General features: G+C 41.8%; 1 protein-coding gene across 1 annotated transcript in view; it reads right to left on the bottom strand.

The window, feature by feature from the left end:
• Positions 1 to 8,868: 8,868 nt before the first annotated feature.
• gabrb3 (gamma-aminobutyric acid type A receptor subunit beta3) overlaps positions 8,869 to 23,065 on the bottom strand; it is a 244,824-nt gene continuing 230,627 nt past the window's right edge. The window contains exon 9 of the mRNA XM_052025918.1: positions 8,869 to 9,964. Coding sequence (XP_051881878.1) covers positions 9,614 to 9,964 — 351 coding nt within the window. The 3' untranslated portion in view covers positions 8,869 to 9,613. The remainder of the gene's footprint in view (positions 9,965 to 23,065) is intronic.

Below are 23,065 nucleotides of genomic sequence, written 5' to 3'. Positions count from 1 at the left end.
CCGCCGCCATCTCGGGCCTCGTCGCTCCGACGCCGCGCGACCCGACTGCCGAGCCGGTTCGCCCGACTAGACGGTGAGTCGCCACACTGTGTTGATTTAATTTCCTGAAGAAAGGTTTGCATATTTCTCTTTGATCCCCAGTTATAGGAAAAGTGCACAATATAAATGATATAAAATACTAAACTGATCTTAAGTGTTACTGTGAGCTTCCAGGGTGGTAGAATTAAGCTGTGCAGAAATTCTGGGAAAACAGATTTCAGAGGGAAGTGGCACAGACCAGGTCTGCCAAATTTCCATCCTATTTTAGTAATAGCTAGAAGATACTGCCATGTGGTCATATGGCTGGACAGAGGGTTATTATGAAAATTATAGAAAGTTACAGCATAAGGCACTAGTCAACTATCATGTCTGTGCCAGTGAAAAATACAGCTTAGGTTAATACCGCTTCTAGCTTTGTGTCCCGTGGTATTGCAGCTTACGTGCCGTGTGGAAACAGCCTTTTGGCTCACGAAATCCCCACCAACCATCAAGCACCCAGTTTTACACTATTCCTACCCTGATACATTTTATTCTCCCTACATTCCCATCAATTCCCCCCAGATTCTACAACTCATCTACACACTAAGGGCAATTTACAGTGGCTGATTAACCCTACCAATCTTTGGGATGTGATAGGAAACCAGAGCACTTGTAGGAAACCCATGCGGTCACAGAGAGAACATGCAAAAGTCCACACAGACAGCACTGCAATGAAAAACACTATGATGCTAGAAGAACTCAGCAGGCCAGGCAGCCTGGCCTGCTGAGTTCCTTCAGCATCATAGTGTTTTTCATCTAGATTCCAGCATCTGCAGTCCTTTATTTCTCTAGACAGCACTGCAAGTCAGAATCGAACATAGGTTGCAGCTGCTGCAATGCAGTAACTTTACAAGCGACACCACTGTGTCACCCATTGCTCTTCAAGTGCACATGCAAACATTTAAAGTCTTTCACCCTCCACTATACTTTCAGGTAATGAGTTCCAGATCCTCACATCTCTGAGGGTGGAAGAATTTTCCATCAATTCTCCTTGACTCTTCTACCAATTAACCTATTCTTAGTTACTGACTATCTGCCAAGGGATAAGTGTCTTTTGTGTCCCCCCTGTTTGGTCCTCCCATAAACTATACACCTCAATGAAATCTCCCCTCAATCTATTTTGTTCCAAAGTAAATCCTATCACAGCCAGACTCTCCTTTCAACTAGAATAAAGAGAATGCAGCAAAGGTTCAACAGACCTCTATGTTGTATATTCTATATCCTTTAACCATTCAGTTACCAGATGAGTCCACAACGCATCTTTCGGTTTTAAACATATATGGGTTCAAGAAATAGGAATTGATTCAAGAAGGTGTATATATTAAAGTGTACATTGCAAAGTTAAAGTTCTGATGCAAGATCATTGCTATGAAATGTTAACTCTGCTTCTCTCTCCATGCACCCCTATTTCAAACATTTCCTGTTTTTATTTCAGATTTCCAGCATTGGCAGTATTTTGCTTTTGCATAGCTAGGAAGCATCTTGCTCTCACATTGCACTAAAAATGCTACTAAGAAAATTGAGGTTAGTGTGCTCAGTTCGTCATCACCATTGGGGGCAGTGAGTACGCCTGGCACTCTCTCAGTGTAGGGCTGGTGCTAAAGTCTCATCACCAATTATCACACAGTCACAATTAACAAGCATTAAAGAGAGAAAAAAACTATTAAACGACCACAGAGCCTTGAGCTATTGGTGCATGAAAAACAGGGAAAGAGGATTGCATTATGATTTCTATCCGCTTGAATCAATGGGTGGGAAAGTTAGCACAGCCTGTCATGCATCCATTCCCGGCTAATTTTCTGTTACTCACTGGATAGGGACAATTTAAGAACTCCAAGGACCTGCAGAGTAAACCTTGGCCCTCAGTCAAAGCCTTTAGTCCAGTGTATTTAATGGATCTACCTAGACTGCTACATCAGTACCTGAGAAGATCAGGACGCACACATTCTGCTGACAATTAAAAGAGTGCTTTTTTGCTCTAAAACAAATTCAATGTCAGTAATTTGAATTAAGCAATGTAAATAACATACAGAAACACTTAATGAGAAAACCACGTGACTCATCAAATAATTCAGGTGAGGTAACTCAAATTAAAAGAACTAAACTATTTTTTTTAAAATTGCAACCCATCACAGCAAAGCAGCTCGACAACAGACCATTGAATTAATAAAAGTGTAGAAGCTTCCCCTCAGTTGCAATTGTTAATTGTGCAATGTAAATGGGGCTTGCACGTTGTAATCTGGTTCAGAAATTTGATTCTATTTCAGAAACAGTGGACAATGCGCAGTTGTTAGCACATTGCACATTTAGTGCTGGCAATGAAGCACACAATGTCTTCACCATAGATTTTAAAAGACAAAGGTAATTGCTTCCTGCTGGTTTCTTCTAACTTTAATGAGCTGAATCTTGCTTGGAAGTGCTCGCAGTTCTATAGCACAGAAGCCAGCGCAAGAACATAAACTTAAGATAAGATATTTATTTATTAGTCACATGTACATTGAGACACACAGTGAAATGCGTCTTTTTGCGTTACTGAGAATGTGCTGGGGGCAGCCCGCAAGTGTCACCACTCTTCTGGCGCCAACATAGCATGTCCACAGCTCCTAACCTGTACATCTTTGGAATGTGGGAGGACCTGGAGGAAACCCACGCAGACACAGGGAGAACATACAAACTCCTTACAGACAGCGGCAGGAATTGAACCTGGGTTGCTGACGCTGTAATAGCGTTACACTAACACTTATACTGAGGAATCTGCACTTGGATCCTGAGCCAGATTAGACCTAGCGTGGCATTGAAAAGCCTGTTCATTTCAATGGAGATTTTTATTGCCTCAAGAAAGAAATGTCTGTTTTATTAATATTTGTATTTGCTGCAATGTGTTTTATTTGTATATACTCTAAGACTTTTACATTTTATTTACTCTTTGTGATTTTTATAAATGACCTGGATGAGGAAGTGGAGGGGTGGGTTAGTAAGTTTGCGGGTGACACGAAGGTTGGGGGTGTTGTGGATAGTTTGGAGGGCTGTCAGAGGTTACAGAGGGACATAGGATGCAAAGTTGGGCTGAGAAGTGGCAGATGCAGTTCAACCCAGATAAGTGTGAAGTGGTTCATTTTGGTAGGTCAAGTATGTTGGCGGAATATAGTATTAATGGTAGGACTCTTGGCAGTGTGGAGGATCAGAGGGATCTTGAGGTCCAAGTCCATAGGACGCTCAAAGCGGCTGCGCAGGTTGACTCTGTAGTTAAGAAGGCATATGGTGTATTGTCCTTCATCAATCGGGGAATTGAACTTAGGAGCCGAGAGGTATTGTTGCAGCTATATAGGTCCCTGGTCAGACCCCACTTGGAGTATTCTGCTCAGTTCTGTTCGTCTCACTACAGGAAAGATGTGGAAGCCATAGAGAGGGTACAGAGGAGATTTACAAGGATGCTGCCTGGAATGCGGAGCATGCCTTATGAAAGCAGGCTGAGGGAACTCGACCTTTTTTCATTGGAGAGACAGAGGATGAGGGGGGACCTGATAGAGGCATATAAGATGATGAGAGGTATTGATCGGGTAGATAGTCAGAGGCTTTTCCCCAGGGCTGAAATGGTGGCCACAAGAGGACATAGGTTTGAGGTGCTGGAGAGTAGATATAGAGGTGACGTCAGGGGTAAGTTTTTTACTCAGAGAGTGGTGAGTGCGTGGAATGGGCTGCCGGAAACAGTGGTGGAGGCGGATACGATAGGGTCTTTCAAGAGACTGTTAGATAGGTACATGGAGCTGAATAAAATAGGGGGCTATGGGTAAGCCTAGTAATTTCTAGAGTAGGGACATGTTTGGCACAGCTTTGTGAGCTGAAGGGCCTGAATTGTGCTGTAATTTTTCTATGTTCTATGTTCTATTTATGAAAATAAAGTATTTGAAAGAAGGACAATTGAAATTTTTGTTTCCCTGCATGTTCATGCACCAAGAGGTCCTGTTTTTCAAATTTCTACCAAACTCCCTAAATTCCCTTTGCAGGACCTCATTTCTCTTCCTGCCTCTGTCGTAACAAACTGGGCCATGACCTCTGGCTGCTCACTCTCCCTTTCCAGAATATCTTGTGCCTGCTCCAAAACATCCTTGACCCTAGCACCAGGGAGGCAACAAGTCATCCTGGAGTCTTGTTCACAGCCACAGAAACACCTGTCTGTGCCCATGACTAAAGAGTCCCCTATCACTATTGTTTATCTGGATTTTGCCCTACCCTGCAGAACAACTGAGCCCGTCGTGGTGCCACTGATCTGGCTGATGCTGTCAAATTCCCCTGAGAGGCCCCTCGTTCCCCCCAGCCCCCGCCCCAGTATCTAAAATGGTGTACATGTTTGAGAGGGGAACAGTCACAGAAGACTCCTGCACTACCTGCCTGCCCCTCCCGATGGTCACCCATCTATCTAGCTGAATCTTAGGTGTGACTATCTCCCTGAAACTCCTATCTATAACCACCTCTGCCTCCTCTGTGCTCCTCGGCAAGTCCAGCTGCTGCTCCAATGGATCCGTGCAGTCTGAGTGGAGCTGCAACTGGACACACACTTCCTGCAGACATAGTCGTCTGGGACACTTGATCACTCCCTGGTCTCCCACGTCTCACAGACAGGGGTGAGTGCCTGGAATGCATTGCCGGGGGTGGGGGTGGGGGTGCTGGTGGAGGCAGATAGAATAGAGCTGTTTAAGAGGCTCTTAGATAGGCACATGAATATGTAGAGAACTGAGAGATATGGACATTGTGTAGGCAGGGGGGACTAGGTGTCATTGGCTTAATTAGCTTGGCACAACCCCATTGTAGGCTGAAGGGCCTGTTCCTGTGCTGTACTGTTCTATATTCTATGTTATAATACCTCTCACCGACTGCCACTACTGCAGACTTAAGAAAAAGATTTTTTTTTCTTTTTAATAGTTCTGAATGCTTCAGTGTAAAGGAGTTTGGGGATCTAGAAACATTCTAAAAGCTTGACAACTTTGACAGCATGCAAAGCTGGGGACATGGTTTTGTTATCAGTGAAAGATTTCCTCAGCACCTGTGTTGTTGGGACTTTTCCTAACCATGTGACCCAATTACATCTCACAAGTCCCTGATGCTGATATAAGGCCTTGTCCATTGGGATCAGGCACCCTTGACCAGAGTACTTGGCCTTCTGGATGCAAATGAACCTAGCTTCTGAATAAAGGACAATTGGTATCTGAGTAACAAATGTGGACAGTGGGCTCAAACAGCAATAGCTGGGTCCAGTATGTTAAACTCTCTGCAAGAGTAGGAACTTGGCACTTGTAAGGAATCACCAATCTCGTCATGAGTCCCTGCAACAGTAATACTCTCCAAGCTGACCCCAGGATGTTCCTGGTCAAGGTAATTGACCTGAAGGCCTCAACAGTCAGCTTAAGCCTGCAGTCAAACTCCAGAAGAAAATAGTTCTCAAGACACAATCACATCCCTTGTTTTCACACAGTGGCACAGCTAGTAGTGCTGCTGCCTCACAGCTCCAGTGATCCAGGTTCAATCCTGACCTCGGGTGCTGTCTGTGTGGAGTTTGTACTTCTTGGTGACCACGTGGTTTCCTCGATGTGCACCTTTTTTTTCCCACATCCCAAAAATGTGCAGGTTAGTAGGTTAATTGCCTCTGCAAATTACCCCTAGTGCAGTAGAATCTTGGGGGTGGGGGAAGGGTGTGAAATTGAGGGAACATGGGGAGAATGAAATGCATTAGGGTAGAATGAGCGTAAGAAAAGAGTGCTTGACGGTCTGTGCACTTGTTGGGCTTAAGGAACAGTTTCCATGCAGTATCCCTCAGTGTCTCTACGACTCACGATAGTGTAGCGGTTAGCATAACGCTACTACAGCGCCAGCGATCCGGGTTCAATTCCCGCCGCGTCTGTAAGGAGTTTGTACGTTCTCCCCGTGTCTGCGTGGGTTTCCTCCGGGTGCTCTGGTATCCTCCCACATTCCAAAGACGTATGGGTCAGGAAGTTGTGGGCATGCTATGTTGGCGCCGGAAGCATGGCGACACTTGCGAGCTGCCTCCAGAACACTCTACGCAAAAGATGCATTGCACTGTGTGTTTTGATGTACATGTGAGTAATAAAGATATCTTATCTTATCTATGCCCCTTGTGATTTTATATACCTCTCTCAGTTCACCCTTCAGTCTCCTACGCTCCAAAAAATAAAATTACATGGATAGGAAAGGTCTAAGAGGGATATGGGCTAAACGCAGGCAAATGGGACTTGCTCAGTTAGGCAACTTGGTCAGCATGGATGAGTTGGGCTGAAGGGTCTGTTTCCATGCTGTATGGCTCCATGACTCTATGAGAGAAAATTTCTCAGAGCTGTTCCTACTCTGGTGGTGTGCACCTCATTTTACCTGCACCATCAGGCTACACTTCCAACCGAGTAACACCAGTGAAATGGAAGCAGCTCCACGGAACTTCTCATCCGATCTAACTTCTGAATCAGACCAGGCAGAGCTGATGTAGAAGGTGCATGAAAGCAAGAGTGATGGCATTTTGTCAGGAAAATTGTAAAAATCTTAAAAGATTTAAAAAGCCAGCTGTTAAACAACTTATGTGATACATGGCTACTGTGAAGCATTAACCTGAACAGCAGAGTATATTTTTCCACTGCAAACATATAAACTGCAAATCATGGTGTCATTAGCTTTGAAAGAAAATACCTTTAAGCATTCATATATTGTTAATTCTTTCAATGTGGTGCACACTCCCAATCTACATGTTATATTTAGTGTGTATCGCAAAAAGGCTAAGATGGTTGAGAAATTCGATCTCATAGCACTGATTAGTTCAGCATGACATGAACCTTCCCCAGAGTGAAACCAATAATTTCTTTGTCATGTTGCTTTGCTCTTGAAATTCAACTGGCATAAGTCGCTTATGCATATTTGACATGATTTCGGTACCAGTTGACCATCAAGAGGATTATTCCTATGAACCACTCTTTTGAACTCTTGGCCTTGACAGCGGGCCTATAAATGAACTGCTCGTTAGCACAACATGCAGTGATCATTTTGCACCCCTTTTATGGTGCGCATCAATTTCCTAAGCCACAATGTTTCATTAACTCAGTCAGGAACAAACCAATGTGTAAAATACACAATGATCTCCCAGAGAAATGCAGTGACTGTTGCACATGTATATATCAATATATTGTATTACAGACATGCATTTATACATAAGTGTGTTCTGAATCTCTGCAAAACCTTAGGATGACTTCATGACTCAAGTTTCTTTTAAAATCTCATAGCTGTCCATCTAATAGTCTATTTATAAAATATACTGAGTCTTCAAATGAAATTAATTAAGTATAAAGCACATTTCTGAATCTTAGGAAAACCAGTTGTAAGGGGCCTTTGATGCAATTTTTGTTAATGCCATTTTAGGTACACAGAAATATGACTTCCTTTTCATTTGTGTTATTTACTGCCAAGAACAGCAATCTCAGGAAAGAGATTGGCTTCCTCTGCCAGCTCACCAGTGAATGCATTCATGCAAAATTCCTTTTGTACTCTACTTAACAGATTAATGGCTGCATTTCAATTGTGCAGTTAAGAATTTTACATGAACACATTAACCAGCACGCCACCAGAGGAAATTAAACACTTAATTGTTCAACCAAAACTCTGACTGTGGTTGAATTTGTGAAGACGGTCCCTGTTCGTATTTGTAGTAAATTCATGAATGCATTCGAAGCCAGGAGGGTCGATTTTGAACATGCCCATCTGGAAACGAGTGACTTCTAAAACCAGCAACCAGTCTGCAAGGCAGCAAGAAGAAAATCTATCCTAATGCACTGAGAATGTTGTTACAAATACTAACATCTCAAGGGATTCTGGAAAATGAGATGAGGGAGTATCAGTAGAATGAGGTGAAGTGGGATGGGGAGAGAGGGAAACAATGCTAGGTTGATGATCTTTAATCAGAGCTGGGAAAGGTTAGATGTAAAAGAAGCTTTAAAATGCAGGAAAAGTGGGGAGTTTGTGCAAGAAAAAGGGAAAGTTGTGCAAAGGTGGATGGCAGGAGAGATGAGACAATGGAGCTGGTTGATAGAGGGTGGAAAAGGGCATTGTGAGTAACAAAAGCCAATTCTGGAAGAAGTGTAAATAGGAGAAAGTGAATAAATATGTGAAATTTCCATCATCTGTTTTTGAAATTCAATTTCTCCTGCTTTCCACCCTATAACGAACTTTCCATTTTATTCTCTCATTATATTGATAATTTTTTCCAGTTCTGATGAAAGGTAATTGACCCAAAACATTAACTTTGTTTCTCTCTGTGCAGACCCTGTCTGATCTGTTGTACACTTCCAGCATTTTCTGCTTTTATTTCTGATTTCCAGCAAGTACACTGTTTGGCTTTATGCTAGGAGGAGGATTCAGTTAGGCCATAAATACTGGACTGAGCAGTTGGGCTTAATGGCCTGTCAACGTGTTGTAAATTTGCTGTGTTTCCGTTCAATGTAACTGAGGAAATCTTCAATGCATTTCTGGCCACAGAAGCGGTACATGCGGTACACTACTTATTGTCCAATCAGTTGTATTCATTCCTGGGTATACTTTGATTATCCTCTTGCAACACAAGATCCTAAAATAAACACTGATTAAGAGAGGGTACATGCGTTGCAATATGTGATTCAAAGGCCTAACCTTTCAGTTTCAGCTGCTCAACTAATTCTTAGCTTCACACCACTGCTCTATAAACCATTTATTACCAATTTTATTAATTTTTTTTACATTTTATTTTTTTTTAATGGAACATCAAAGAATTCAAACAGTATGCAGGAATGTTCATGAAGTTACCACTGAGCAAACTACAGAATTTACCATACTTGTTTTGGAAAATGGAAATAAAATGAAAATTTTTTAAAACTAGTATATTTACATAGTGCCTAATCGTGAATAGCAACTAATCCCAAGAATTCTGCCCGTGAACAAATTATCCATGACATCTATACAGAGTGTAAAATTATTAAATCACTTAAAGTCATTCACTGCCAAATTAATACTGCAATCATCCTGTGCCATGTACTGAGAGGAATACTGCAAGGTTCCACATTGAAATATAATGCTGCAGAACATTGTGGGAGTTAACTAAATACTGTATATTAACCAGCCGTGATCATTGTATTTAGAAATAGCTGAAAAAGACAGCTTCAAGAAAAAGCAACTCTTGCAAGGTCCAAACAATTACTAATTTTTTACAATTCCTAGTGTATATGGCAGATAACTCATTGTTTAGGTGACATGGTGTCATGCAAAGTATGATGAGCTGTTTCAAGGCTATAAATGTCATTCTCTTTCTCTCTGAGGATATCATCCTTTATCATTTTCCTTATAGTTTTATTAAATTTTTTTCCCTTTGCGTGATCACAACTTTTGTTCTACTGCAAAATGATTCCCATAGCTGTGAGGCCGCATCCTGCATTCCTATAATGACCGGACAGTCGATTCATCCTGTAACACTAACCGGAGTCCTCAGAACTTTGTGGATAGTACCTCGGCATCAGTTTACGTAGTAGAGCCAGTAGATCAGGTTGAAGAGAGAAAAAACGACTGGAAATACTATCCTTGACCACCTGTCTATGGCGTTAACGTCAGTCAGATTTGGGATTTTGATTTTTAGCTGGGAGGACCTTCTTCGCAACCGGTTCTTTTTGGCCTGGGCAGCATTTCTATCGGGCGTGCTGCGACCCAGTCCCACACGGGCTGTGCTTTGTTTCCTGTACTGAATTCCTGAGTTGTCAAAGGACATCACTGAATTCCTCGACTCGGTCACACTTGTCGTAACCTCTGTAGCTGCGACTTCATTGTGGATCTCTAGGGTTGAAAGCAAGATATTTCCATGGGCGTCCACCTGGGTGTATAAATAAATCTGCATGTCAGTCATGTTTCCTGAATAGAAATTTATAACACAGTTAGAAAAAGGTTGGACGTAATGCAGTTAAACAACAAAATATAACAGGCATGGAATAAGAAGATAAGAAATAGAAGCAGGGTTGGGTACCAACCTCTGGAACACCCATTCAAAAAAATCATGGCTGCACCTTTATCTCACCTCTATTTTACTGTTTTTCTCTTGATTCCCCTCGTGCCCAAAAATACCTCCCGTTCTAGAGTATACTCAACATCCAAGCAATCTCCACCACCAGGACAAATAAAATCTCAATGGATGTCACATTAGGAGAGCACTGGCAAAGTTGATTCGAAGTGTACGCTGTGGGAAGGGGTCAACATGCAAGAGGCACAAAGTCAAAACTGGGAGAAGCTAAGAATTAGGGAGGGGTTTTTACACTTCAATACTGGTGCAACAGACTTTAAGAGAAAGCCATCGAAGAGGGTGAGGTAGCTGTATCTAGACAGCAATTGACTTGTATTGGAGAGATGTGTTTGACAAGGAGCATATAAATGATGAGCTAGTTTGTGAGCGTTTACCTGACTGGTTGAAAGCCAGGTCAGGATCTGGATGGGAGTATTTTGACCTTGAGTTACTCTTTGTCTTACAGTCATAGAGCACAGAAACAGTCCCTTCAGCCCATCATGTCCATGCTGACTATTAAGCTCCCATCCAGACTAATCCTATTTACCAGCACTTGGCCCATAGCCTTCTATGCCTTGTGAATCATATGTTTCTTGTGAGAACCTCTGCCTCAGATACTTCTTGTGAGAACCTCTGCCTCCATCACTCCCGCAGGCAGTGCATTCCAGATTCCAGCTCCCTCTGGGGGGGGAAACAAAAATCCTCAGATCTCCTTTAGTTGAGGAAAAGTTTTAATGTTTTTGTTTGCGAGCTGTAGGGACTCTGCATTCTACAGTTGCTGCGCCTCAGTCATTCATGGGGATTTGTGGCATGGTCACCATTGAAACATGGTCAGATGATCAAACTAGATCTTAGCTCCCATTTTAATATTGGGAATTTTCAAAACTAATAGAATGATTGGCAAGAGAGGCACTTCTTGCAAAGTCTTCATGTGGAGTGCTGGAAAAAAAGCAGGCCAGAGCAGAAGACAGAATTAAGAATTAATTTAATTGCACTGCAAAATGTAAAATGATTCCATTTATATTTTATGTAATAGAACAGAGAATAACAGACATTAAATCATTCTGGAAAGATTCCCCTGCCAACTCATCTAGAGAATTTAGCAAGTACAGACTTTTGATCTCAGTAGATATGCTGACCAGATAAAACCTGAAGAATGGATGAAAAGCTTATAGCTTGTTGCACAAACAAGACTATCTCCTCCACCATGAGGTTTATATGGTGGAGACATATTTGTAAGGTGGTGGCAAATGGCCAATGGGATAGTAGGAAAGGGAATAAAATAACATTTGGTTAAATCTGACTCATTGTCCTTTTTGTTATGCTGCAATAATAGAAACTGAGCACCAGGTTAGTAAAAGAAAGAGCACCATCTCTCTGAGTTCTTTTCTACCATCCTGGTTGTATATAATGATCAATCATAGCAATCTATCTGTTAGTCTGCAACAGACACACATAGTAGTGAGGAAGATGATCGTGATGGAAAGCTTTGGGAAATCATTGGTCCAACTCACCTGTTCCTCTCTAGTATTCTGAACCTACCATATGTCATGTCCCAAATTATTCTACACCACATTCCAACATAGTATTTCCCAGAAGAAATCTAGTTTATTTCCTTCTGAATGAATCAGTACTGTCTGTTTCCTCCATCTCTCTCAGGAGCCTATTCACTCACTGAAATGATATTTTCACAGATTAGTTCTGAATTAAAAGTGGCTCCTCAAAGCTTTTCCACTATCTACAAGGTACAAATCACAGGTATGATAGAATAGCCTCCACTTGTCTGGATGAGTGCAGCTCCAATGACACTTGACACCACTGAGGACAAAGAGGCACACTTCATTGCCACTCCACCACCCTAGACATTCAGCCTCTCCACCGTGGCTGCGACATGTACCATCTACAAGATACTCTATAGTTCCTCACTAATACCATTCCGACAACACTTCTCAGAATGCTCTAGAAAGACAAAGGTAACAGGCACAATGGAACACCTAGACCTTCAAGTTCCCCTTCAACTCGCTCAACATCCTCTGTTAGATATCACTGTTCCTCCACCTTCACTGGTCTAAATCCTGGAACTCTCTCTCCAGCAATATCAGCAGATGTACTGCAATGGTTTAAGAAGATGTTGCACTGCCACCTTTTCAAGTTCAGTTTAGGGATGGGCAATAACTATGGGCTTTGCCAATGATGTCCACATCCCATAACTGAATAAACAAAATAATTTACCCTCCTTTTGTGTGGGGGCAAAATCTCTAGTTCTACAATAGTTGTGTGGACAAAATGAACAGCTTAATATAATCTGCATTGTCTGGACTCGAAAATCAGAAATTATGTTTCTGCCCAATCATTTCTTTTTGCCCAAATTACCTTGTTGTTCTTTACCACCAAATCCCACCACACTCCCAGATATTCTTCACACTGTAGGGACCAGAAGTGTAGAGCATTTGAAGGCAGCTTCCCAGTGTTTCCAGAATTTTCTGTTTTTATTTCAAATTTTCAGCATATGCATTATTTTTGATTTTCAGTCAGCATACCTATCCAGCTGTTAAGGTGGACTCTTGAGCTCACAATCTACCTCGTTATGGCCTTGCACCTTATTATCTGCCTGCACTGCACTTTCTCTGCAACTGTAACACTATATTCTGCATTCTGTTATTGCTTTTCCCTCGTACTACCTTAACATACTGATGTGATGAAATGATGTTTATGGATGGTATGCAAAACAAAGTTTTTCACTGTACATGTGACAATAATAAACCAATTTACCTCCACTGCCTCTGTGCTATCATTGCAGAACATCCTATCTCCAAGAGACAATGTGGAAACATGCACCACAATAACATCTCTCAACCCTACTACCTCTACAACTAAGGGGCAGGAGGATCTTAAGACTGTCACTTCCAGTTTTCCCAGGGCTCAGACTTGAACACGTGTTCTCATTCCTTTTGGGAGTACCATTAGAACAAGAAAAAGACCCAGCAACTTCATCCATGCCTAATGAATGCAACCCTACTTGTATCACTGATATCCTGCAACAAAAAATCATTACCAGTTCATTAGTTCAGCCCTGCTTCCAAAGAGCTTTATGAATATCACATTAAAAATGAAAGCTTTCCTCTGCTATTGCTATCTTTTAAATAATCTCTAATGTATTATATTTAATATTTCACAGCATAATATTTATTGAAGCCCTTAGGGAAAGCCCACTTAAGAGATTAATGACCCAGAAACAAAAAATCGTCGTTAGATTTTTTTCTGGTGCTCATTACTCTCAGTCACAGTGAAGGGTCTGAGAGGGGCTGTGAATTGAGTAGTGGGCCAGCAATAACTACAAAAGGAAGCATGCTGTCCTCAATATTGCTAATGGCTCTCAATATGCACTTGTACAGCAGCCACCATCAAATATCAATGGTATTTTGAGTATGTTGCAAGACATCGACACCAAGCTGTACTTTCCTGTATTGAGCTGCTGCACAATGAAGATGTGCAGGACAAGTTTTTGTTTTACACAGAGAGTGGTGGGTGCCAGGAATACGCTGCCAGGGGTGGTAGTGGAGGCAAACACAATAGAGGCTCTTAGATAGGCACATGAATGTGCAGAGAATGGATGGATAGAGCCATTGCACAGGCAGAAGGGATTGTTTAGTTAGGCATTTAATTATTAATTTAATTATTTGGGCACAACATCGTGGACTGAAGGGCCTGGTCCTCTGCTGCACTGTTCTATGGTATTGGTATTGGTTTATTATTGTCGCTTGTACCGAGGTACAGTGAAAAACTTGTCTTGCATGCCGATCATACAGGTCAATTCATTACACAGTGCAGTTACATTGGGTTAGTACAGAGTGCATTGAAGTAATACAGGTAAAAACAATAACAGTACAGAGTAAAGTGTCACAGCTACAGATAAAGTGCAGTACAATAAGGTGCAAGGTCACAACAAGGTAGGTCGTGAGGTCAGAGTCCATCTCATCGTATAAGGGAAGCATAATCAAAGAAGTCGCACCAACTCTGAGTAAAACCTGCAATATTAGATAGAAGCTAATGAATCAATAACACCTTGATAACTTATCAAACCATATCTGCAGTAAATTGATATCATTTGTTGTGTTTTGCTACCTTAATCACTTACTTAGTTTCAAGTCATATCATTTTGCTGGCTGTGACTGTTTACCTATCATTCATCTTATTCAGCAATGTTAATCCATATCCTTCCCAAACATAAAAAATAAGAAAAGGAGCAAATCGTTGGCATTCTCTACCCTTGAGAGCTGTGGAGGCTGAGTCATTGAATATATTTAAAGCTAAGGTAGACAGTTTTTTTGAGGAGTCAAATCTAATGGTGAAGAGGTAGGGAAGTACAGTTGAGGCCAAGATCAAATCAGCCATTACTGAATTTATGAGAATGCTGCCAGGACCCGAGGGCCTGAGTTACAGGAAGAGGTTGGGCAGGCTAAGACTTTATTCCTTGGAGTGTAGGAGACTAAGGGGTGAACTTATAGATGTGTATAAAACCATGAGGGGCATAGATAGGATGAATGCACAGAGTCTCTTTCCCATGGGAAGGGAATCAAAAACTAGAGGGCATAGGTTTAAGGTGAGGGGGTAAGATTTAAAAGGAGACTTGAGGGGAAACTTCTTCATGCATATATGGAATAAGCTGCCAGAGGAAGTGGTTGAGGTGGGTAAAATAACATTTAAAAGATGCTTGGACAGATCCATGGATAGCGAATTTAGAGAGATATGGGCTAAATACATGCCAATGGGACTAGTTTAAATGGGCATCTTGGTCAGGATGGAAGAGTTGGGCCGAAAGGCTGTATTACTCTCTGTCTCTATGGCAGAGCCGACTTGAGGGGATGAGAGGCTGACTCTTGTTCTTGCTTCTTATGCTGTTATGAATTTAAAAGCATATCACAAACTGCTAGAGGGGCAAGTGTGAGTCAGGCAAGTTTAGTGGGGTATCTAGGACCTTGATGCATGACAAATCTAAACAATCTCCTCAGCCAAGGAGATAGAAACTGAGGAACAAGGAGCAGAGAGTTGAGTAAACCAAGCACAAGGTGAAATTATGAAAGGAGAAGTAAGACTGGATTTAGAGAGAGAGGAAAATGAGATAGAAAGTTAAAGAGACATACCAAATTAGAACATGGAACTTGAAGAAAAAATCTGAGAAGAATTTACCAGTTGCAGGAATGAGAACAAATGGCTGAAATTGTTTCCTTTTTAGGTGCATTGGAGCTGTATAAAAAAATGGTCATATTGATAAAAGAGTATTTACCACTGTCATGTATGAACTCTAACCTTCTGTGGTGAGTTTCACAGTATATAGTATGTATGCATAGATTCAGCAAGCTACTAATAAAAACAATCAGAGATGTTGGAGGGGAGCTGAGTTCATGGTTGACCTTTGGAGATTATGAATTTGGAGATTAGGAGTTTGTACAGTAAGGAGTTTGTACATTCTCCCCTTGTCTGTGTGGGTTTCCTCCGGGTGCTCCGGTTTCCTCCCACAATCCAAAGATGTACGGGTAGGAAGTTGTGGGCATGCTATGTTGGCACCGGAGGCATGACGACACTTGTGGGCTGCCCCCAGAACACTCACACAAAAGATGCATTTCACTGTGTGTCTCAATGTACATGTGACTAATAAAGATCCTATCTTATCTGATCTTATCATATTGCTTCCTGCCCTGGATTTTGCTGATCAATTTGCACATTAACAATGGCATGGATCTCAGGTTTTCTGCTCTGTTCTCAGTAAAATTTTCCCCATTATTTCCACTAACAATACATCAAGGTTATATAACTTTACTTGCCAGGAAACAATTGGGCTGAAAGCAAGGCTAAATGAATAGTGTTGTAGAACCACAGCCTTGGAAAAGCTGTGACTGGAAGAGTGTCTTAAGAGGGGTTAGCAAGCACAGAATGACATCGAAAAGGTTCATCTGGAGCACAATTTCATCAATACAGCTCAATACAGATCCAACTGCACCTTGGTGAAAGTCACCTTCAGTACCTTTTGATGCAAAATCTCTGATGTATCATCTACTGAATAGGTCGTGGGTGGAGAAACTAAACTATTCACAAGATATCTGGATGTTTTAGGCAAGGTATCAAAGGCTTTGTTGGAACTTGTGCAAGATTGCCCAATCCATCTCCCTTATCAGTAATTTGGATTTCAAAGTAGATTCAAAACTAATTCCAAAGGTTTTTTTTGTACTTTGCAAATCTCTTCAGAGGCTATTTCAGCTCATCCAAGATTTGACGTCAAGTTTTCTTTTTGGGGAGGTACTCTTAGCAACTGTCTTGCTCTCCTGGATATCATGAAAAAAAGAATCTGATAGGAAATCCATCTTTTTCTCTCTCAACTCCCTCTCCCTAATGCAATGCGTCCAGACTTTCTCCATTTTACCACTTAGGTTTTTCTTATTAGCTTTTTCAATTTCCCTGTTCTATTCCATTTACTCACACGGTTCTCAATAATGCTCCTTCACCATTTTGAAATCAGGACTCTTGGCATTGCAATGCTATTTTGATTTCCCCGACTTCAATTGACTTTTGGTTGCAGAGCACTCCAGCAGGTAATTTTTCTCTCATGCCCCAGGTTGTAGTTTTACCTCTTGTTTACTTCAATTGCTTGCACTGAGATTCAAGATCATAAAATGCTTTGCCTGAGAAGGTGGTGGAGGTAGATACTCTCATAACATTTAAAAAGCATCTGGATAACCCAGTTGAATTGATAAGGCATAGTAGGCTACGGACCAATATTGGCAAATGGATTTAGTATGGATGGGTACTTGATGGTCAGCATGAATATAGTGAGCTGAAGGATCTATTTCTGTGCTGTATGATAGTATGACTGTGTGAAATAATCCATGCCACAGGAGCTGGTTCACTAGTTACATCATACATGTTCGTGAGCTACATTGTCTTTGTAACTTCTCGGTTTAGACTAAGAACTGTCAACCAAATATATTCTGAGTTAGTAAGGAGAGGCCATGTCAGGCTAAAGAACTAAATTGCATTTAAGTTTATTTGTAATCCTTGCAAGGCAAACATTTTGCATGGGCAATGCTATATTGCAGTCTGGGACTCGGTACAAGAATGTTGATTAGTGATCTGTATGTAGTACATTGTTTTCGATGGGGGAGGGGGTTCATGATAATATTTTATTAATTGTGAGCCTATCAAAAACAATGTTTTGCTCTCCCTGGTTTGGGTGACCCTCCAGCATCCTGGTTGTGTCACTGGATACATAATCCAGGACTCTCATCAAATAATCTGGAATCATGAATTCAAATCCCACCACAGCAACTGAGGAACTTAAAATAAGTCAAAAAGTTTGTATCAAGTAATGGTGACAGATAGTATTTAAATCCCATTTGGCTTACTAATATCTGTTGAAGAAGAGTTCAGCTGTGTTTGCTTCATCTAACCTGGATGAGAATCAAAATTCCACAGAAATGTAGTTGACTCTTAGCTGCCGTCTGAAATGACCGAGCAAGTCATTCAGGTCATGAACAATTAGCCATGGACAATAACCATTGGACTTCACAGTGAGGTGCAAGAATCAACAGAAAAAAAGTGAGATTTAATTTTTTTTGCTTTGGAGTTCCAATGGATTAGGAGATAAATTAAACAATGGAAATACAATCCATTTTTGTTTTTATATTATTTGGTTATAACTTTTGAGTAATTTTAATTATTGATTCAGGTGTTTGAGATAACAGAAGTTTTAATAGCTGGGCCCCCAAATAAAAATCAACTGCCCAATCTTCAATGAAGACTGTTCCATGAAATCCAAACTTATTTTGATGCCCATTTTTATTGGTTTCCAGGAATACATTTTTGTAACTAAACAGTGATTGCCCCTCATTGGGAAATGACTTGGAGGCAAAAGTGGTTAATCAAGGATATCATTAGCGATATCTTACTGGCTAATATCTGTATTTTAGTGATGATTTCCACCTGGGCACATTGCAGCCTGCAGAACCCAATATTGAATTCTCCAACTCCAGATAACTTGGTCTTTCTTTCTGTTTGTATCAGGACTGGCCATTTCTACATGCCCTTCCCTTTATCCAATTTGTTTTTTTCTCTCACTTTTTTTTCCTTTTATTTGGATATTCTGTCCTGCCCGGCATGTCCCAGTAGGCCAAGCAATACATCTCCTGACTTCACAACATTAGCAACACATTACATAGACAAAGGAGTTTAACTGTCCATTCAATGACTACATTATTTCACCCTATTACAGACATTTGCTTTGTTCCACCCATTGCCCTCTCCCACCTTCTCGACCACTTTGACTAACTAACTCTCCTTCGTTCTCAGTTCCGATGAAGGGCCTTCCACCTGAAACATCAATTGGTTTCTCTTTCCACAGATGCTGCTTTACTGCTGAAGTACTTCAACTACCAGAGGACGCTCCACTTGCCTGTATGAGTACAGCTCCAACAACAGTCAAGAAGCTTGACACCATCCAGAACAAAGCAGCCCACTGGATTAATACCCCAGCCATTACCCTATTTATTCTCTCCATCAGTGGCACACAGTGGCTTCAGTCTGCGCCATCTACAAAGTGTACTGCAGTTACTCTCCCAAGGCCACGCTTCTACCACTGAGGTCAGGGACAGTGGGCTCATGGGAACACTATCATCTTCAGCTCCCCTCCGAATTATGCACAATCCTGACTTGGAATGATATCACCAGTCCTTCATTGTCATGGCATCCAAATCCTAGAACTCCCTATCTAACTTCACCAGAAGGTCTGCAACAGTTCAAGAAGACAGCTCACCACCACCTTCTCAAGGGCAATTAGGGATGGACAATAAATGCTGGACTTGTTGGCAACACCCAAATCATAAAAATGAATGTAAAAAATTGGGCATAGGGCACACTATACCCCTGTCCTATGTGGCAGGCTGGTCCAGAAGGTTAAGGCACATGGGATCCAAGGTGAGGTGGCTAATGAATCCAAAATTGGCTTGTTGATAGGAGGCAGAGGGTGGTGTGGAAGGAGGCTTTTCTGATTGGAAGACTGAGACCTGTGGTGTACAGGGATTGGTGCTGGGACCCTTGATGTTTGTAAATCGGTAAATTGGTTTATTATTGTCAGAAGTACTGAGGTACAGTTAAAAGCTTTGTTTTGCATGCATTCATACAGATCATTTCATTACATCAGGGCATTGAGGTAGTACAAGGGAAAACAATAACAGAATGTAGAATAAAATGTTACAGTTACAGAGAAAGTGCAGTGTAGGCAGACAATAAGGTGCAAGGCCATAACGAGGTAGATTGTGAGGTCAAGATTCCATCTTATCAATAGTCTTATAACAATATCAATTATATCAATAGTTTTATATATATATATATAAATTGTTGATTGAATTGTACTTGGAGTATTGTATGCATTTCTGGTCACTGCTTTATAGGAAGGATGGAATTAAGTGAGAGAGGGTGCAGGAAAGATCCACAGGGATGTTGGCGGGACTGGAGGGCTTGTTGTAAAGAGAGATTGGATAGGCTGGGACTGTCTTCGCTGGGGTGAAGGAGAGGTGACCTTATTGGGGTTTATGAGGGGCATAGAGAGGGTAGACAGTCACAGTTTTTTTCCCATAATAATGGTGTATATAGCTAGAGGGCATAGGTTTAAACTCAGCAGGCCAGGTAGCATCCATGGAGAAAAGCAGACGGTCAACGTTTTGGGTCAGGACCCTTCCTCAGGCCTGAAGAAGAGTCCTGACCCGAAACGTTGACCTCCTGCTTTTCTCCACGGATGCTGCCTGGCCTGCTGAGTTCCTCCAGCATCATCTAGATTCCAGCATCTGCAGTCCTTTGTTTCTCTGGCAAAGGTTTAAGGTGAGAGGGGAAAGATTTAAAGGGAATCTGATGGGCAAACTTTTCACACAGAGGGTGGTGGGTGTATGGAATAAGCTGCCAGAGGAGGTGGTAGAGGCGGGTACAATTACAATGTTTAAGAGATTTTTGGACAGGTACATGGATAGAAAAGATTTAGAAGGATATGGGCCAAACACGTGCAAATGGGATTAGTGTAGATAAACATCTTGGTCAGCAAAGACCAAGTAGGGACGAAGGTCTGTTTCCGTGCTGTATAACTATGAATCTATGGAAAGTTGTGAGGAGCATCAGCAGGTGGAATTTAATCCTGACAAATGCAAGCTGATGCATTTTGGGAAGTCAAGTAAAGGTAGGACATATACAGTAACTGAAAGGGGAATGTTGATGAACTGAGAGACCTTGGGATTCAAGTCCGTATTCCCTGGAATTGGCAATGCAGATAGATCGGGTGGTGAAGAAGGCACATGATTGGGGCACAGAATATAAAAGTTGGGATGTTGTGTTTCAACTTTACAGAACACTGGTTAGACCACACATGGGAATATTTTGTGCTGCTTGGGTGTCACACTACAGGAAGGATGTGATTGCGTTGGAGAGAGTGCAGAGGAGATTCACCAGGAAGCCTGAAATGGAGGACTTTAGTTATGGGGTGAGATTGGATAGGCTGGGTTTGTTTTCTCTGGAGCGAAGGAGGCTGAGGGGTGACCTGACAGAGGGATACAAAATAATAAGAGGCATAGGTAATCAGAATCTCTTGTCCCATAGTAGGGGTATCAAAAATAAGGGGGCATAAGTTTAAGCTGTGAGGAAGGACTTTTAAAATTGATTTGAGGGGAAAGGTTTTTTGTTACACACAAAGTGGTTGATATCTGGAATGCACTGCCAGAGGTGGTCATGGAATCAGATACAATCACTGCAATTAAGAGACATTTAGACAGGCACTTGAATGGGCAAGGCATAGAAGGATATGGACCTAATTCAGGCAAATGGGATTCGTGTATATGGATAAAAAGGTTGGTCTGGATGTGGTAGGCTGAAGGGCCTGTTTCTGTGCTGTATAACTCTATGACCCTTTGACCTGTGCTTAACAGATAATCATTCAAATAAAGTCTTTAATATAAATAATTGCTGGCATCAGAATCAGATCCCCACTGAAGCACAAGGCCAAACTGATGGCTCACCCTTCCTGGACCAGTGAGCTGCCATCTATATGACTGGGCAGGACCCACAGCTCAGTGACATCCTAATAAGGTCTGAAACCAAAAGTGGTTCACACACCCCAGTGCCAGTTCCTCTGGCTGTTGAGTTTCAGGGCTGAGGAAAATCACCCCAAATGTGCCAAGGCAGCAAGTTAGTTGTCACCCCAAATGTGACAATTAACTGAAGAATGGTGACTTCACCATATCCCAAATATATGATTGAGTCAGATTATTGCATACCAACACTTTGGAATGCATCACTCTGTTAGAACTCCACCAGGACCATTTACAGCTTACACAAGCATTGAAATGAGGAAGAAGGGGAACCGATGCACAGGCACTGGTAGTTGGACTGCATCCTGGCCGCTAACAGGAGGCACCATTAAACCCTGTGGTCAGCAGATTTGACGATGTCTTGGGTCTATTCAGCAAATCAATGGATCCAGCAACAGTGTACTGGGAGGAAAGATTCATCTTCCTACCACCCAGATTGCTGGTGTGACCAAGGTGACAGTGAGATGATTATGCTTAAGAAAACAGTGGCAAACTATTGCCAGAATTTGCCCTTCGCCAATCAAGCCAGCAAGAAATTAGGCAGTCAACACACTTCACACCTGCAGAGGGACATGTTAACACTTTGCAATGTGTCATAGGGTGGTGTTCGGACCTAATATCTGTCCAGCATCATGACCATCATGGACTTTCTCAGCCCACCCAGAAGCCATGGGTGCCACAACACAGGAAAGAACCAATTGCTGAGATTGGTCAACCAAGAGCCAGTATATATATATATATATATATATAGAGAGAGAGAGAGAGAGAGAGAGAGAGAGAGAGAGAGAGATGGCTCTCTCTCTCTCTCTCTCTATATACGTATATTGACCCATCATCTCCTTCTCTACCATTATGATTCTATAAAATAATAATCAAGCATTACATAGATTTAATGTGACAGAAATAATCTCATACACCTAGCATGAAGGTTGTTTGCTTTGTGTTTCTCTTGATCTTGTTTGCTTTAGTTGATTTGCTATGTTAAGGTCTTTGCTGCTCTCATTTGCATTAACCAAGCCGTTTTAACCAACTTTGTCATCAGCTCTTCTCTCCTACTAAAATTTACAGGAGCAGGCCCATGTTAATTGATATTCCATTCCCACCATTACTTCCCAGCTCCCCATCCCTGCAACCCTCCCCAGAAGGAAATGATTGGTTGGTCACATGCAATTTGATAGGAATTGCCAGTTCACCTGAAAAATGAGGCACGTTCACAGAAATTGATGCCACATCCTGCTAAAGTCACCAGCGGCCAGAGATGCTCCCCTTCTACCTACTGCTCGCCTGCTGAGTGTCAGAAGCCAGGGTAAATACAGGGTAAATGTCCCGTTCTGGGACATTTCAAGGGCCATTAGAGGTAGATATAAAATTTCAAGCAAAATGTACAAAGGGGAGGTGAGAGAAAGATTCCTTTATGCAGAGATCAGTGAGGCTGCTGGAACTGAGTCAATCATGGCATTAGCAAGGCATGAGAGAGAATAGTGTGCAGGGCTCTGGGGAAAGTGACTGCTAAGGTAGCTCTTCTAAAAAGCGGCATGAACTCAATGGGCCAAATGGCCTCCTTCTATGTCATAACAATTCTATGATTCAATAAAAATATTGAATGGTAATCATTGATTACATAGCTTACTCCATTGAAACATATAAGCTTCTTACAGGGCTTGGCAGGGAAGATGCAGGAATGATGTTGCACTTGGCAGGAGTGTATGAAATCCAGGTCTACAGTCTCAAAATTACAGGTCGGCCATTCAGATCAGAGTCATAGAGTAATAGAGCACAGAAGCAGACTCTTTGG

Source organism: Pristis pectinata, chromosome 11 (assembly GCF_009764475.1).
Source record: "Pristis pectinata isolate sPriPec2 chromosome 11, sPriPec2.1.pri, whole genome shotgun sequence".
NCBI classification, from domain to species: Eukaryota; Metazoa; Chordata; class Chondrichthyes; order Rhinopristiformes; family Pristidae; genus Pristis; species Pristis pectinata.
The sequence above is the reverse complement of the archived record's forward strand: the minus strand, read 5'-3'. Positions and strand labels throughout refer to the sequence as shown.